The sequence below is a fragment of the Echinococcus granulosus genome (assembly GCF_000524195.1).
Source record: "Echinococcus granulosus chromosome Unknown EG_S00111, whole genome shotgun sequence".
Taxonomy (NCBI): domain Eukaryota; kingdom Metazoa; phylum Platyhelminthes; class Cestoda; order Cyclophyllidea; family Taeniidae; genus Echinococcus; species Echinococcus granulosus.
Genome location: NW_020170491.1, coordinates 186,353 through 204,830, shown reverse-complemented (window position 1 = coordinate 204,830; position 18,478 = coordinate 186,353). Strand labels below are relative to the sequence as shown.

The window sequence follows — 18,478 nt, the reverse complement described above, 5'->3', positions numbered from 1 at the left end:
AAAAAGTTAAGCCCCATCAAGGAGGATAACTCTTCTGAGTCTTCTAATGGCACAAAAAATCCGCTTTCTAGCTTCAAAAAAATTGACTTAGTATCACAGCCGTCTCAAAGCACCACAACGCCTGCTTCTGATATCTCTACTATGAGTTCCCTAACCGTGCAATTAAATTATAATGAGAAAAAGAGGGTTCTTGACAAGTTAGCCAAATCACCATCCATTACAGACAATGAAGATGCGACATCCCAAACGGTGGCTACCAATAGTGAAAAGCCAATGCTAAAGAAGTGTAAAGTAAAACGCAATATAAGTATAGGTTCTTTGGTTGATGTTGACTACAAGAATCTACCGATTTGTGCTAAGGCAGCCAAGAAAATAACCACCAAACAGATTGAAACGCCGTGTTATTCGTTAAGTCAACTTGGGCTATCAATCGGTGGCAGCTCCGTATTAGTGCGGAATTCTGACCAATTAAAAAACCCTTTTCAAGACAGTGAATTGACAAAAAATACAATGACTGCAAATATTGGCAGCCTAAGTTCTTTATCGAGCGGCGAACCTGGAGACTTGTCCCCATTAACACCACCCTTAAAAATAGCAAAAACTGACAACTCTGGGCCTTCCAACGTTGAGTCATTTAAAAACACTAGTAAATTTGTGAAAACGTCAGCAGATTTGCGGCAAACTATTTCTGAGACCTCCAACTCAGATACCTTTTTCTCTTGGAAAAATAATTGGAACAGTTTTCCTGAAGTTCAGGTGCAGCGTCAAAAGCTAGCGAGATTGAGCAGTTCGGAGGTCTGTGCCTTAAACGCCATCCCAGAAAGCACTTTAGTGACCCATTCTGCGTCTACCTCCTACAAAATGCTGCCAGTTAGTAAAGAAAAAACTACATTAGGCTCATCCACTGGAATAGCCAAGTCAGTAAGAGGGAAACTTGAAGGGGTAGAAGGTTTAACTGATGTAAATGCCAGCCATGGAAGTTTGATAGCACGTTCACCTCAAGCTAAAATCAAATTGACTTCAATAAAAACGACGCCTTCGAAGGCTCACAGTCAAAAGAGCAGAAAAAAATATGCCGGAACTGAGTTTTCAAAAGCATCGCGCAGTACAGTAGATTGTGGGTCGAGAGCTTTTAACAACTCATTTACTGAAAGTGGCAGATGCAGACCATCACGGCAACCATGGATTGAGGGGCATAACAACGCTAAATTGGAGAACACTGACTTCAAGACAGATTTGGCTGATAACCCCTCCGGTGACTATCAATCACCGAGACCTGTAAACACGGCTCAAATCATCCATATTTCGAAAATGGACAGTGAGTTTAAAGAAGACAGAGAAAAAGAAGTGAAAGAAGGAATGAATTCATTATTACAATCCGCAGGGATAGACCAAAACGCAATTGTGCAGGCTATTCGCACAGCTCAAGAAAATCCAACAATTTCGTCACTGGATTCAATTAGCTCCAGCACATCAAACCATTATAAGATGAGCCAACTTAGCTCCCTTTCTATGAGAGCAGGTCACGAAGATGCCAACGAGGAAATGACTACAACCGTTGGATCGCTGACCTCTCTTGAAGCCTCTCCTGACACTATGACAAAAATGGAAGTTTCAGAGTTAGGTGATGCCAAAGATAAAAGCCTCATAGAGCTGGACCCACAACTCAAATTCATGGAAAGCAGATTCAGTGATAATTGCAATAGTAGAAGTGAAGAAACCAGTATTTCCTTGGCGAAGTCGTACCTTGTAGGAATTAATAAGATGAAGCTGTCCAAAAAAGGAAAGACTTATTTTACAGATGACGAAAGCACGCTGAATCTGCCGTACGAGGACATGCACTACATGCAACCTGATCCGGAGCTGTTAGGCCTCAGCAGAATGGATGAACCAGTGGAAAGGGATGACCTTGAGATATCAGATTTCGTGACTTCCAGCACATTGGGTAGTGTAAGTGCTCTGCGTTTTAGCTCGGGCAATAGTGGCTTAATGGACTTTGACATGCGCATTGACGACAGGAGTCGGAGTTACCTTGACTGTAAAAGGAAAATCAGATCACACAAAAAACAAAAGTAATACACTACTAAATAAATAATGGTTGTTTACAAAATCTTACCGTACATTGATGCAAGTTTTAAGCAGGACCAAGGTTATCATTAGAGCCAGTCAGCATCTGCTTCCTTTTAAATTGCAGTCTCGTGTTTTTATTTGCTAAAACATTTTTGGAAAAAGTTCAGATAATAGAACATGGCAAGGGAATATGAAATAAAATAGGCCATAATAGATAAAACTCGAAGTAGAGACGTAGAGGTAACCGAAGCGGAAAGCAGGGATGTAGAAGCACAATTTAAATTAGGTGCTTGGCCATATTTGTGACCACACTACAGGAAAATGAGTAGAAAGTAATTTAAAATGGAGCTGGGATGGTTCTTTTAGTCCCGCGGTCATTGTCGGCAGACGTTTTGGGCTAAAATGAGAACATGTTGCAATGGTAAATGTAGTAGTTTGGATTCAGAATGAGTTTTTCTGCAACACTAAAAGGATGCCTCTGGGTAAAGTGCGGTGATCGCCATTCTGCCAGTGCCCCACTCGCATTCATTTACTTGTATCAATGCGGCTCAACTTAAATGCTTGAATGTTTACAGGAATGACTTTTTCCAAGATTTGAGTATTTTATAGTAAGCTGGCATTACCAAATAAAGCGCAATTTAGAACGTGCAACGAACATATGCATTTGTTATAAACTGGAGTTTCCACACTCCCTTTGTCTTGCCCCCAAAGTACCCACTAGCCAAACTTCAGGATGGATGTTTTTGTTGATTAAATGTGGGTGAGTCAACACAAAGTTGTGAAGTACGGGTACGGGCCTAGTTGCCGACTTTAGACTAGTGGGCACTGAGTCAGCGACAGTGTCTGAGTCTGAGGTCTCGGTCAACTTTGCCATGTGAATTTACAGTAATGAAACACCTTTGGGACTAGAGCGACCGTAAATGTGCGCTAAGTGCAGGCCCGGATAATCAGAGGGGAGTGTGTAAGGTCGCGATTTCTTGGATAATTGGGAATGATTTGCAGTAATGGAAAGCTCTGGGCCATTAAAAATGGCGTTTTTCTGGGATTTCAGGGAGTCTCAGGATTTATAATGCAAAAAGTTACAAAGAATTTGACAAATCTGGATTAAAGAAAATGATGGGACAAAATTTTGTGCTTTATTTTCAAACAAGGAAGTAATTGGTCACGTATTCAAGTATTACAATGTGGAGATCTTCTGCAAATATTCACAGCAGTTAAATGTAGGTATTCTGCTGTGAGAGGTGAAATATCATTATGGTTTGCCTAACTCCAACAATGCAGTTCAAACATGCCAAGGCTTACCTCCCCTTAGCGTTGGAAATAAGGGCTTTGTCTTTCGAAGATGAACAAGTACCTGAAGATGACACTTGGGCAACATTTTTGTGGCAGTGCCAGAGTGACGAGAGAAGAATGGATTTCCCATAACCTCGGAGTAAGTTTCCGTTTATCCGACTTTTCCGTATGATTGAATTTGCATTTCTTTCTTAATTAGCTAACGCTTCCGCACTTTAGAACAGCACTTTGTATCACTGAATACTGAAAATAATTGCGAATTTATAGATGGATTTAAAGTTGGAGAATGTGATCATGATTTACTGTTCAAATAAGAAGTGGATGCTACAAAAAAGAGGACAACTGTTTTGAAAGTAAATGCTTAGACACAATTGTTAAGGTTTATGAGACCAGATATTCGCAGCAGACACAAATTCAAGGCTTGCGATATTTACCTCTGTCTCGACATCTGCTTCACCCTCGCAACGAAATCTCGGTGTGACCTCCTAAATACACTACAGTACGAAACACTGTGGACAAGCCTATTACAATCTTGTAGTGGCGGATATGTGGCTGATGTGACCACTTTGAAGTCAGAACATCCAGATCGTCTTCCAGACCGCTTGCACGTTAATAAAAGTATTTCCTTACCACAGAAATGACACATTGCATCATCTGAAGTCATTCTGTAAGCTCCTCCAGTACCAGTGATAGACAAATTCGATTACACCAAACTGACTTCCCTATTGTGATAAAAGAAGACCCCTAAATGTCGTAGTAGAAGCACATCTACTGCGATTGGGGTAGGATAGTAAACACAGAGCGCGCGCTTAACGAAAATGCATTTATCGAAACCGATACCACGCACCAACGACATCGGTATCAAATCTTGCTCCTTTCCGGTAGATAATGGGCTCACAACGCTCTTTTCTAGCGCATCAGTGGCCTTGCAAACATCGACTGCATTATAATGACCGACTAAGAATTGAGGTTATGCAAAGCACCGACTGCTAAATGCTAAGGCCAAACGATATTGACTTAAAATCCACGTTCAACTGCACAAACTCCTCACCCCCAAATTTCGCCTGCATTTTCCACCATCTTGGTGTCATAGTCATCCGCCTAGTCCGTGACCCTAGAGTTTACCTCTACGCTAAAGTAATAATAGTAACAAATTTCCATCTACAGGGATATGCTCAATTACCCCCTTAAGGCGCAACTACTTGAAGATATGCATTAATAAAATACTTGTATAAGTCATATATTCGCCGCTACTTCAAATAACCTTCTCTCTGCAAAATTTCGAAAGTTAAACAAAGTAATGGTGATCACATGGACGTTAAATTTTTAAAGGGGGAAACAAATGCATTTAATTTAATGGTTAGATGAAAATCCTATCCAGTTATAAGTGTTAAAGCATGAGAGATGGCAGCGGTAGGAGCAGTTAACATTAAACTGGAAGGGAGGTTTAATTGAAAACAAGAAACTGTTAAACAAACCAAAGGCGAAGGTGTGAGTGTGCTCTGAGAGGAGAAAATTAGGCTAAAGATTTAAAAATTATATTCATTCACGGTGCTGCCCCTGATCTCTGAAAAGACACCTGAAACTTGGGCATTCTCAAAGTGAATGTACATCTATGAGGTATTCATGCGGACATTGCACTTGATGAAATCTGACCACTGAGTTAATTATGGTGCTGATGGTCGCTGACAGGAGTCAACTGCCTTTCCACTACACGCATAAATGCCTTCATTAACTAGAATTTCCAATGTTGATGCCTATGGACATGTAAAAGGCCAGGAATTCTTACCGATCAACAAGTTTTGTGGAATGCGTGAACATAAGTGGATCTTTACGGAGTGAGAATTCAAACCTTTTTCCAATTTTCGTGTCAGTATTTCCCAAATAAAATCGTCGCAATGTAAATGCATAAAGTCTAGTTGAGCCCTATAAGTCTTAACATATGCCAACGTCCTAGTTACATTGCGAATATTCTCTAACGTTGGCCTCAACTACAAGTAGCGAGGGGATTTTCGAAAACGCATTTGGCAGCAAGCATTACCAAATTTGTTAGTGTAGCTGTTAAGAGGGCGAGTACTAAAAGTACTTTGAAGAAGAGAAATAAAAATGTAAAGTATAGGAGGAAGAAAAAGAACGAGAAGAAGAATAAGGGAAAAAAATGGAAGTGGAAGAAATGAGGAGGTGCTGCCTGCGAAGTAAAATTATTAATTTAAGATATTATTCAATCGTTTTCAGTCATGGCACATTTTCAGTAGAAAAGCACACTGTAGTAGTCCTCTGTAAAGGCTTTCGCAAGAGCAGTGTGTGAAGAGTTGCATGGAATTGTATCATTTAAATAAAGTGGCCTCCTTGGAAGGAATGGAACAATTCACTTGCGCATATTTTTGCTTCATAGCTCTTAACCGCTGTTCAAGAATTGTTGACCCAGCAGATCTCATCTTAACTTGTGCAAGCATACTCGGTGTTTATTTATTGCTTCAGGATCACCTGGTTGCAATTGGTATTGGTGATTGGGTTGGCAGGCAACAACTCGTTCAATTGGCAAGTTAAATGGCAGCAAATGAACTACAAACTCTCTTTTATTTACAGATGCGTTTTTTAAAAAGTTGACAATAAGCGGTGCAGTTTATTCTGTGCCCATTCCCCTCCACCTCCCTTACATGACACGAACTGTGAAGCGGAGCCCATCACTAGTTCACTTCTACACTAATGCCAAGATGAAGCAAAGCGATTTCAACAGCTATTGCTTACAGAGCATTTAATCCACATGAATTGATACTCCTTCCAATAGAGCCTGTGCTTATCTCTAAGGTCGCTGAATTACCACTAGTGCTGGCGTTTGCACTTGCATTACCATCACAAAACATCACTGAGGCGAGACTTTCGACAGTTACTTAAGAACAAACTATGGAAAAGCTTACGGTTCCACTTCGAGCCATATAATGCCTTGGTATTGACTCCTTAAGCCCACACACAGGTGAATGCAATCAGTATTAACCTCTTCAGCGCCACCTAATCATGTTGATTGGTAGGCATTAATTAATACACGGTTGAGCAAGTCGTATCAAGCAAATTCGTTAAGTCTGAGGCTTCGCCTAGGAGGTCCATTTTGTCTGAATTACAAATTAATATCAATTAAAACAAGCGACTCCTAAGTCAGTTATAATAAATTACCTCAAGATTATTAAGCAAAGGAATTAAGCAGCAAGAGGATTGTCACCTACCGCCACGTCTGCAGACTAATGCAATCTCTCCAAAGAACTAAATATGAAGACGCAAGCGTCTACCGCATCCACTGCCAAGTGTGATACATCGGTCTCATTCCTCGGCATTTGTCGTAGTAGCACCACAATCCCACTGCCACTTCGACCCTCAAGAGTATAACCTTATTCTAATAAGTATGGTTGATAGCCACTGATTCAAACGCTTCAAAGTGATGGTGAACACACAATGACTGAGTAAGAACTATCTTCTATGAAAGGGGCACAAACCCATATAATGGATGGGGAGGATTCGTTAAACCCACATTTGGTTCTACACTATATTATCACGTATCCATAATACAGTTGCACTAACTCGGGTTTCCACACATTTTTGAAAATGTAGCGCTTTGCAAAGGGATTACCCCGCATGTGTGAGATGGTCATTCATGCTGCTGAAATAGCTGGAAAGACATCACCCAACTTCCATTTGTTGATGGACTGTAGCTAAATCCAGGCATCCATTGACTTCAAATCAACGCCTCTTCCTGCCACTCTTTGAGGCATCCAGTAGCCCATGGATTTTAAACACTCGAGCTTCAAGGGAGCGAAAACTTCCTTCCCTAGATCATCCGTACTTTAAAAGATTATCCAAATATATAAAAGAATGAAAATTTTCAAATCGGTAGTTAGTTAAATCAAAGCTATAAGGAAATTGAGTAGAGCCCACTTTCCATTATCTTTCTGTCTGATAACGACACATTGCAGAATTGGTATCCAACTTAAAATTGTTAGCTCCCTTTTCGTCAGCATTCAAACTAAAATCATGATAAGGCTGAAGGCGTTAGCTGCCAAAGCAGCTAGATTTCCCGGAAAGTTATGTAACCTCTTGCCTTGTGGCAATGGGATCGGGGGAGTGAATTGGAGCCCGAAGTCGCAAAAGACTACGACCACCCACACCGGTCGGACCATGTGGATTCAAAGAACGGCCATTGGTGTCGAGTTCGTAGACATCCTCGCGGCTTCTTCGACTACGTTGCCGAAATTGGTTAAAAGTCATTTGAAACGAGGCCAGTCTTTAAGTGGGAAACAAAATTGCCACGTATTCGAATAAAATATTGCCTACTAATTAAAAATTAGCAGCAAATAATTTAGCCTTCGAAACGAAAGATAAAGACAATTGTGAATTTGGGTACACTGAACAGGAGTAGCTGTTTGCATGGCAACCAGCGTCTGGTTTATGACTGTTAAGTCGTTGGTAAAAATTAGGGGTGCATTTCAATGCATTAAGGGTAGTACTTTAATAAGACATAAGCAGTTGTCCATACAGGGCAATGCGAGAGAAGTACATCAATTGGGAAGCAACTATCAAAAGATGTGGTTTACATTTCAATGACGCAACCTGTTTACTCTTGATAAGTTTCAAAACATTTCTCCATGAGTGGATCGTCAGTTGCATGTAAAAGAGAAAGGAAAAGTCCCTTAATTTGATCCTTCTATCCAAAACAGAGTACATCGACAGAACAAAACTCGAGGCACGGCGTAATCACTAATATACATTAACGACGTTGAGGACAAATATCCTCTCTCTCACGAGTATTTAATGACCGCTATTTCTGGTTCATGGGAAGTTTTGAAAGCACCGACTGTGCTGCGATTGCCATGCCGAAGAATCATCTACGGGTTCTCTGACGACGACACGCATAAAAGGAGGAGCCGTATGACGACTTGGTGTTTGGTTATCTACCCAAGCTCTTCAGTATTCATAGTCTGCGTTTCTGTCCATAACAACTTCAGTCCCTCTAGAGCCTTCGATACTCAGCAATTTATTAATTTCAATATATCTGTGAGTTGTTCAACTCTGGTCAATACCTCCTGAAAGCCTTTCTAAAATTTGTAAACCATACGCATTATCATAAAGTCATCTTTTTTGATGTTCCCATCCTTTTGGTCCTGATGTGCATCTTGAAAAATGTGAATTAAAACATTTTGATGTGTTCGAACGATATAAAACTGTTCCATTGTCGATCCCATTAACTGATTGACTAAACGCAGTGGTTTGATATCTTGCCTAACCGTGTATTAAACAAAGCGAGTACTTCATTTTTCACAGGATGTACTTTTGTTCTGCGCGCCACGGCCTTAGGGAGCTTGACGGTTGCCTCTAAACTCCCCCATCCTCTAGTAATAAATGGTCACACACGGTACTTTGGCATGTTACGACATCGAATTCAGCTTGAAGAGCCACACACCTCTGCCAAATAGTTAAATATTCTAACTTCCCAATAAACTGTGCAATATAACTTTTACCTGATTCTATTCTATTCAGATTTCTAAGTGTTTACTAAATACCGCAAGTGCTAATTGGGGCAGCTATACGGAACAGTAAGGATATTAATCCCAGAACGCGAGCACATACACATGAGTACAGACACTATCATGTTCCCAATACGAAGATCCGTTGGACAATGACCTTAAAATGGATGCCTCCACTGCCCCAGTGATTGACACTGTGTGCACGAGAAAGTGGCCCTAGCGCAGACTCCAGAGGTCTGAAAAACTGACGTATTGAGGCGCAATAATATCTTCTAGTATGACCCTGATGATGGGGAAATTATTCACATTCTCAGAAAGTGAATCGCCGTGCAATACCAGACAATCAATCAAACTTATCTGAAATGCTTCAAAAAGTCAAGTTTTCATTGGTAAATTGCCAAACCTTTTTCTGGGATCGCAAGCAGCTCCAACAAACAGTCGCCCCGACCTTTGGTGGAGGCAGTACTTATTAAACTGACATGAGGTATGAAACTTTACGTAGCCATTCAAAATGGGTAAATCTGCTTCATTTCAACGCTCGTCAGTTATTGCAAAAACCTAGCTAGGGTCAAGGTATTCCTGTATTAAGACTAAGAGGGAAATTTTATTTATCTGCACTACAATCCAACCTCCTCACGAAAATTCATCCACATTATCAATGTCTGTCTCGGAATTGTTATTGCTGTTGTCATTATTGTCGTCACATTCTGAGTCTCTCATGGCAAAGGGTGACATCAGGGACGCTTCGTCATCACTGCCAGCCACGACGCTATTGCCACCACCACCGTTGCCGACACTGACAGCACCATCAACGTTTAGGTGCGAGTGATGCGACACTGAGACGGGTAGATTAGAGTGTCGCATGACGCGACGACACAGAGCCCGAAGTGGTAGAGTGAGGGCAATCGCAGCTCTAGAGTGCGCACCACTGCCTAGCGTCGGCACTCCAAGGGAGGAGAGGAGGGTGTGAGGGTTCAGAGAACGGATACCGACAATCTCTGTATCCAATTCCATTTCTCCATCCATCGTTGAAGTAGAGGAGCTTGAGTGGCGGCGGCGGCGTTGTGGTGGATGCTGTGAACATCGGCGTCGATGTGATCGTTCACTGCGCTTGCTGATGAGTCGAAGTATGGGCAGGCAGGTGGTAGACTGAGACTTTCGTGTTGGACGTAGAGACTTCGAGGCGAAGTGTAATTCCGTGCCCTTGATCCGCATCAATTCCTGATCAGAATCCTCCATCGCGGGCGATTTCAAACAGACCTTGTTTATAGCGGCTACCCACTTCTCTGCCAAAGCTCTCGTTTCAGCCTGCAAGTTGAGACGGAATCTAACAAGGCTGCTATTTTTCAGGATTTAATGCCTAGAAATTACGTTTGGTCACAATGAATCTCTAAACTGTCAAGTGCTGATGACTAACCTAAATCTCTTTCACCAAGCCCGTATCCCGCTTGTATTTTTTTCTGAATGGCTCTGCTATCGCACACAAGGGCCCAAAAAGTTCACCTCAAGAACTAAAAAGGAACTCTTTCCCACCATGCCCTAAGTTACTGTGGACAAAACTCAAGCTTTGTGGTAGGGTAGTCCTTAACTGGACATTCTCTTTAAGCGTCTACTGAGGATTGCTGAAAAATTTGGTTGCAAATGTGCGAAACCTTACCTTAAAATGGTGACAATCACCAGTCGCGAGGTTGTGAATCTTGAAAAGTCCCATATCGACGGCCCTCTGTTCCACCAAACTGGTGGTCATTTCTCGACATAGTGGTAATCTGAAGTCAACTTCGGCATTTTCGGATATCCAACTTCTAAAAGATACGAAAACGTAGCAAAGAAATAGTCTATTATGAAGAAAGAGTTGCATTAGCTGTTTAGCCTGGTCAACAAATTTACAGCCTCCTTCTGGTGGTATGGTAGTTTTGAGGAAACATAGAGGTTACACTTGGTGGTGGAAAATCACTTTTACATAGCTGAAAAAAAGGCGTCTTTTAGAATTTACTTATATATGCAAATAAATTAGGGTTACATTAAATAAAGTGACGCGAAGGGTGCAATGGAAAGACGAGAGGTTGAAAAAGGACACTTCAGATGAATGTGTAGAAATTCATTAAAAACCGTCTGAGATGTGAATCTGAAGCATCAAGAAAGTGCTTGAAACTTTAACAGTTATGAGCCACTTCTGAAGCATATTGGTATGGATTCGGTAGTTTGTTTAAATGTGCGTTTATGTGAGCCATGGATCAGTTAAATATGAGACCATGCTTAAATGGATAAATCAATGAGGACTCTAAGCCTAAGTACAAAAAATAAAGCACTTTTAAATAATTGGCATTAATTTCTGACATAAAAGTTGCTTTTCAAAAGAGCAAATCAAAAGTTATTTACTTGTTGGAGTGACGGTTAATTTTTCTTAGTTTTGATATGTCAAAAAGAGAGAGAGTACAATTTGTTTAAAACCGTTCGATCTCTACAACCTAAAGCAACTGAATCATTTAGTGTTTTTTTTTAGTAAAACACCTAAACAATCAATTATATCCTCTTAGAACGCCTGTTTTGGCTGAAGTAATCTACCTTAGAATCGACAGTCCTTCCTTGACCAGACTTGGACATATTAATACCTCTTTCACATAGCGTTCTGTTTATAATATAAAACACCCTAGTTCTACCTACTCCCTTCCTCTCTGACTTCTATTTCTCATGTGTTTGTAAAAAATTTTTGGCCGCCACCTGGAGAATCGCTACCAAAGGGGAGTAAAACTGTATCACCCCTCCGATTCCCACTCCAAGGTTCAAATCTTCCAACATGTCAATATTTTGGTAGATGGTGTGAGCGCCCGTATTGTAGAGCCATGTAAGAATGACTTAGTTCCCACTGGCTGATTCAGTGGAATCAACTCTTCTGCATGGTTTTAGGGGATTTTTTCATGCTTACCTTCGGGTAATATAGAGTGGAATAATTTTAGCTGTAATTGTTGTTTGACCTTCAGGAGGTGAGGAAGTCCCAGTAAGCACAAACCAACATTTTTGGAATGAAGAGATGCATGCATCAGAATTACGGGGGTGGCTAGTAAGTGAAATGTCTGGAACAAGCAATAATAAGACCGCTAAAGTTCTTTGAATCATATTGTCGCCCTTTTGCGCGATTTGCTGGTGGCACCGATTTGCCTAGCACTGACCAAGATTCTTCCAGTTGACGCAGGCGTAAATTATCACTTCGTTACTACACATGTTGAAGAGAACTGCTAGTTTTTTTGTGGTACGTTAGAGCCAGTTTCTTAAAGTAGTTACAGAAACTCACATTACTAACTTCTTCAGTTAAGCTGAAGTTGAGTCACATTTAACGCTCCCTTCAAAAATAATAACAATAGTGATGAACAAATAAAGCAAATTAGGGACTGCCAACCTCTTCACTGTCGGAGGATCGCTTATGCTAAGTACATGCAAAGTCATCGTGTTGGACTTTAGTAGAGCAAAACACTTTTGCCAGCGTCCTGCACTAATCACACCATTGGAGTATCTTCGACTCGCCAATTTGCGGTAGAGCACTCCCTCCATACGCCCTGAAATAAGACAAAGACCAGACTTTCGCCAGCTTACTTTGAACTTCGTATTATATGGCTAGTTAGAGACGCGTTATCCCAACAGGCCAATTTGCCCATTATTTAAAAACTCTAAAAAAGTAATGTTTAGGAAGGAATCACTTCAATTAATACATTTTCGAGGTACAAATACAATCTAAATGGATCCGTTTGAGCAAACTGTACTTATTAATAATTTGAATAAAAATGAGACATGTGGAAGGGCAAGGGATCTGCTTATATTTGTAAGAAAGTAATTTGGAATTAATCACAAATATAGTTGAGGGATGACGCTTACCAAATGGTGCATCTTCAACTGGCTTCACTTCCTCCTGTAATGGAACAGATTTCGAGGAAGCAGCATCAGAAATGCTTGAAACCTTTGGTAAGATGTTCAGTCTTTCTAAGTTCTCTACCATTTGATTCGCCATGGCTGTCTCCCAATCTGGATCGGATTCTTCGAGCTGTGCCTACAAGTGCATTCAAAACTTGAGCGTCGATCGACTTTTGGGGTTAACCTTCTTTGTGCAAATTTTAAAAAGGATTTACCATTTCGAATTCGGCTAGACGTCGACACTTCTCACCCTGAAGGTCAACAACGCGTGAGAACTTTCGGTGTTCTTCTGTCAAAACCATAGTCTCCTCTAGGCTAGAACCCAAGTCATTTCTATCTTCGCGTTCCTCCATTAAGGTGAGCCAATTTTCCAAACTTTGAAGGTCTCTTAAAATTAGGTTAAAGATTAGGATAAAGCCTTTCTTTGATTATCAGGTAATAAGTGACCAATGAAGTTTAAAAAAGAAAAATGAAATGATTAGTTTCATTTCCAATTTCTCAGATTCACAGATTCTAAATCAGGCCAATTCTTCGAGTTTTTGGACAATATAATATTATTATAATCGTCTTTTGATAACTTATAAATGATAGTATACAGAATCCTTTTATTTTGTAGTTTTCAGCTTAACAGGTGCAAGATAAAATAGGCAAAAAAAGGAGGGTAAAGGGTATAGCTTTCTCAGTTACCGCTCAAAAGCGTTTCTTTAAGTCGACTTTAATCATGCCATTTCTACTTAAATCAACATTAGGCCGAGGTGAATTACCTACACAATGGTAGAGACACCAGCGATTAAGAGAAAAGGAGAAGTCTGCATTCGTAAACGGTTAAATGGTGAAATTGAACCTCCAGAATTTATGCGGTATGAAAAACAGATTATTTATCTCACCTCAATAAGCCCAACTTGGCAGTCAGTGCCTCCAAATGACGCCAATATCGCCACCATGCAATTTTAAGCTGGTAGAAGTGTATAATCAAGAGAGCAGCACCACTTTTTATGACCTGCGAGGGTAGCAGCGGTTTCGCCTCACACAGGGAGGTAAAAATAGCTTTTTGTATAGCTGAGGCAACATCATCACTTGTTGAGCCCACGACATACCAGTCAGCTTTAAGTTGATTGACACTTCTGGCCAACATTTTGCGGATGCCAATGAAAATTGGTACTGTCTCAAAATCCGCGGTCTCTAGAACACCATGACAGTTGCTGGCTGCAATGCCCTCCTCACAGTGGAGTCGGATACTCGATTCCCAGGCACAAATCTCATCCCACAGTTGCTTATGTTGACTCACAAATCCCGGTAGTTGGTGTTGGAGCAGTTTCCTACAAATTAAAGAAGCTACTTTAAAAGTTGCGGGGAAAGAGGAAAGATAGGATATGATGATGTTATTCCTCAGTGAGGAGTTTATTTGGACGCAGATCAACGCCGAAATTCTCTGCATCAACTGGCGAACTTATCAGCCAGATTATGCGGTTAAGTAAGCTGTTTATGCCAGTCTTCGACCAAGCAACATCCACCTTTATCAATCTATTTTGTATTTACAAATACCCCGTCAAAATAGGACTTCACCATATAAATTTTTAAGAAAACAACCAACAGGTTGCTTAGTTGCAAGAAATGATCACGAAAACAAGAAATATTTGTTCTAGTTCAAACTTGACAACAGAATTTTATAAATAAGCTTATAATTTTCTTTTGCATTCGGTGCAGATCAACTGCAATTTTTTCAAAAAAAACCTCTACATCTAGTTGCACGAATGCATCTGAGCTAACAAATCGTGTAAAATCATTCACATACTCAAGAATTAAGTCTGTTATTTAAATTGACGATGATTCTTCTGTGCCATTTTAAACCTACAGATAGTATTATTTAGCGCAAATTTCGACTCCTGTAAAATTACTTTTTTGCTTCAAATCTATTTAATCCCGTCTAGGTAAGAACATCACGAACAGGTCATCTTTCTACTTTCATCTTTTAAAAGCTGAATCTGGAATGGACAAATGTAAGATTTACATCTTTGAATGCCATACGTTTTAGCATAAATTCACCACCGCTATCATCAATCATCAAGGTTCCCACCTTCTGAAAGTCATGTGAAGTCCGGAAAATTTATTCCATCCTACACTCAGTTGTGTGTGTGTCTGAATAGCGAAGAAGTAGAAATAGAGGAAGGATGGAAAGAAGGATAATATTCGTTACATTAAAGAATGACCAGAAATTGGATTGAGAACTGTGGATTCCTTAGTCAAAAATAAGGTGGATAATTTCGTTCTACACAAAAAGGGGCAAGAGGTCTTCAAATCAGGTGAAAAATTTTAAGCCACTTTTAAAATGGTAATTTAGAATGAGGGTGAAAGAGCTGGGCATTGGGTAAGGTTGTGGTCACATTAAGCAATTAATCAATTAAACAACCAATCCTTCAATTAACAAGTTTTGTTTAAAGATTGAAAGAATGAAGTAATGTTTGTTAAATGATATAAGTGGTAAACACTGCATCTAGACAAAACCAATTAATACTGGTGGAGGTGTTTCAGGTTTGAGAAAAGAAGAAAAAAGCCACTACTCCTGCTAATTATTTCTGCATGGCTTCACCAGGGGAAAAATTTGGGTAATTTTCTCCTTCCGGATCAACTAGTGCTTTTCGACTAATTCCACTGTTCCAGGAAGCGACTCAATTTGGTCGAGTAACTAATAGTGACAGGAATTTCCTGGCTTACAACAATCGCGTATTTTGCAGTGGGTAATTTGGAATAATAACTGCCTAAATTTGAAGAGCAAATAAGCGAGACAGGAGGAAGTAACATTCGCAGGAGCTTTTGAGAGTAGTAAGTGGACAACATTGAAAGGATGCAACATACATTGTTTTAGATATATTCACCTATCCCATATTCGCTAATATCGAGCCCATCCATCTCAAACCCATCTGTCCTGCATCCATCTCCATTGTATCCACTTACCTAGTTATCCATCCATCACGATGGCACCGAAAAGGTATCACCCATCAAATTTTGCTCTCAAGAAAATCAGCTCCTTAAAAAGTCAATCACTAAGAAATATCACTCAAAATACTTGCCCTCTAAGATCGGCTTCAAGTTCTTGAATCTCATGTTCCTGCGCTGAGGAGATGGCACTCTGAGCAGATACAATCCAGTTCAAACAGTGATGCAGCCAGGTAAGCCATCTGGACAAAGCTTCGGCGTCTTGGAGCATTCGAGAGCGCATTTCAATGCTTGTATTAAGCTGATCCCAAGCCTCGAGCAAACGTAGCCTTTGTGCTTTAATCTCAGCCGCTTGAATGTCCGCATAAAGCGGTAGAAGCAGGTTGGATGCGCGAATCGCCCAGTTTACCTCGAGAAAAGTGCATTTCGACTGAATGTATGTGAATTCTATCTTATTCTGCACCTATCTATCTCGTCACCTATCCGTCTGCCTCTCTGTCAACTTTCCACAGAATTAATATATTTCTTGATATGTGATCAAATTGATACATCCAGAGTTCCTATTAGTTACTTTAAGCCATAACAGCACTGACAAATGGATGTCTTGTTAACGTAGGAATCAAATATCAAAACAGCAAAAGGTGATTTCCTTCTTTAGCCCTGTAACTTTGCTGCCGTGGTCAAGTAAGGCCTTCTCTAGGTAATGTAACCAGATGACGAGTAAGTACGGTAGAAGAGTGAACAAATGCATGAGGGCAGAAATAATTTATTTAGAAATGCCCCATCCCTGGGTGGGGTTTTTTAACAATCAGTTTTTCTTACTAACCGAGCTTGATTATTTGGATTTGGCTATGGCTGAAGGGGCAACTTAAAAATACCAGACAGTCAAAGAAAGCGCTTTTTAAATGAATAAAAGCAAATCTTCACAGTGGGGAGATTTTATCAACCGATATCCGAGTATGGGGACATTTCAACCAATTTCACAGTCAAAGCCACTAATTTATTAGAGGTCATGAAATAAATTTTCCAAATTCTCTACTAGAAGCTGGAAACAAAGCTTACAAAAGACCATAAAATGTTGCTATTGGTAAAAATAGTTGACCATGACGACCTTCAAGTCCTTTCTAAGGGAGCAGCTTTGTTTGCCTCTAGAAGTAGGGGAAAATGGTCCCAATCTTAGCTACTTTATCCTCCTTATTCTCATTATATCAAACCCAGTAAAGAATGTCTTATTTTTTTGCAGTTTACGAGCAATTGAGAAGTAAACAGCTCACAACTAATAATGACGTGCCTGAGACCGGACGGTTTAAGTATAGAGTTGGCTGACTACGTGTGACCCCTTAGAAAGGGGTAACAAAAGACAGGTTGGGTCGATCTCGTGACCAATGGCAGTACCTTTGTAGCCCCAGGGATAGGGCATAGGCAGGGACACTCCGATCGTCAACGAAACCCTGTTTACTTGTCCAATTTTGCATTCCTTCATACAGCCGTATGCTCACTTCAGCTGGCGAGACCGGGAAAATGGAATTTTACCTTCTGCCCAGCTTGACATTATCCGTAGTTGTCCCCATTATAGTTTTTTCGTCGGAAGGAGAAGAAAAAACCTCTAAAATTTGTTTACCTTACAAGAAAATAACAGGAAATTTATTGCTCCTAAATAAGTTAATGCATTTTTGGGGTCTTGTTAAAAGGGAAGGAAGAATGCGATTAAAAACAAACAAAGTAAAGTTGCTTTTTGGAACCGAAAAAATGACAAAGGCTTTTGTAAATTTAGTGACATACCTTTCATCTTGTTTAATTATTGTCTTAAAATATTTTTGAATCAGAATAACTATGGTACGCATTCTGCTGGGATTTGAGAATGTGAAATTGGTAGTTTCCCACCTCCACCTACCACATGAGAAAGTGTGACTCTGCAGGCATGCGCATTTTAACATCACTTATGATCAAGTACGGTGACAAAGAGTCATTCAGGCGGAATATTCCAATAAATAATGTGTCCATAAAAATTGTCAATGCTCCAGCTGCTAATAAAAAGCACCCCTTTTTCGAAGGAGGCGAGGTCATCTGTTACAAACAAATGCTTGTGAAAAAACTGAAAATCTGGAGAGAATCCTCTCACTTTCCCTTTTTCTAACTTTGAGCTGAATGCACGAAAATGAATGGTACCTTACCCGTTTAGCGATGGGAATCACTGATTGGTGAAAATTCACTTGCTGACTTTGCTGACGTGCCAAGGTCTGTGAATCGGCACCCAATACGGCGGGCAAACAGTCCATTTTCTCGCATAAATCGGTTATCACCTCCTGAAATGTGATTATTACATTTTTCGAACGGAACAGCCAATTTTACTTCCCCTATAACGATATGTGGTTGAAATGGAATCGACTTTAACTAGCCATTCAGATTAATGGGAGTGTTCTATCATGTGAAGACTACGAAAGAAAGACAGGAACAAAAAACTAACATAGGAATCTAATTTTTGTTAATTTTATAGTTTTCTTAAGCCTAGGAAAACCGCTGTCCCATTTCAACTCATCAGTAGGACAGGGCTAATCACTCGTTCATTTGAGGAACAGTGTACAAGCCCTCCACAGGCCAGTCATTTTCCAATCAAAACCAGCTCCAGATTGTCCTCCTTTTTAGAAGTTAGATATAATTTGCTCCAATTTTTACTTTCCAAGACGGAAGCCTTTTCTAAGATGTCGTGTTAATAAAAGGAGAGCACCGTCAAACGAAAGATTGCAGGGGAATAT

At 40.2% G+C, this 18,478-nt stretch overlaps 2 protein-coding genes across 2 annotated transcripts in view; one reads left to right on the top strand and one right to left on the bottom strand. All coding sequences in view use genetic code 11, as the record gives it.

Annotated features, from left to right (window-relative positions):
• Positions 1-1,512: 1,512 nt before the first annotated feature.
• Positions 1,513-5,913, top strand: EGR_08590 (hypothetical protein; the record flags this gene model as incomplete). The annotated part of the gene is made up of 2 exons (XM_024497839.1): positions 1,513-1,950; positions 5,845-5,913. The coding sequence occupies 2 exons, from the start codon at positions 1,513-1,515 to the stop codon at positions 5,911-5,913; spliced, it is 507 nt and encodes a 168-aa protein (XP_024347760.1).
• A 1,527-nt stretch (positions 5,914-7,440) lies between these two features.
• The window catches only part of EGR_08589 (Spectrin beta chain, erythrocyte), a gene marked incomplete at both ends in the record, with an annotated part of 38,259 nt that continues 27,221 nt past the window's right edge, over positions 7,441-18,478 (bottom strand). The window contains 10 exons of the mRNA XM_024497838.1: positions 7,441-7,639; positions 9,517-10,187; positions 10,537-10,681; positions 12,277-12,433; positions 12,750-12,921; positions 13,001-13,172; positions 13,673-14,104; positions 14,863-14,924; positions 15,853-16,131; positions 17,897-18,028. Coding sequence (XP_024347759.1) covers positions 7,441-7,639; positions 9,517-10,187; positions 10,537-10,681; positions 12,277-12,433; positions 12,750-12,921; positions 13,001-13,172; positions 13,673-14,104; positions 14,863-14,924; positions 15,853-16,131; positions 17,897-18,028 — 2,421 coding nt within the window. The remainder of the gene's footprint in view (positions 7,640-9,516; positions 10,188-10,536; positions 10,682-12,276; positions 12,434-12,749; positions 12,922-13,000; positions 13,173-13,672; positions 14,105-14,862; positions 14,925-15,852; positions 16,132-17,896; positions 18,029-18,478) is intronic.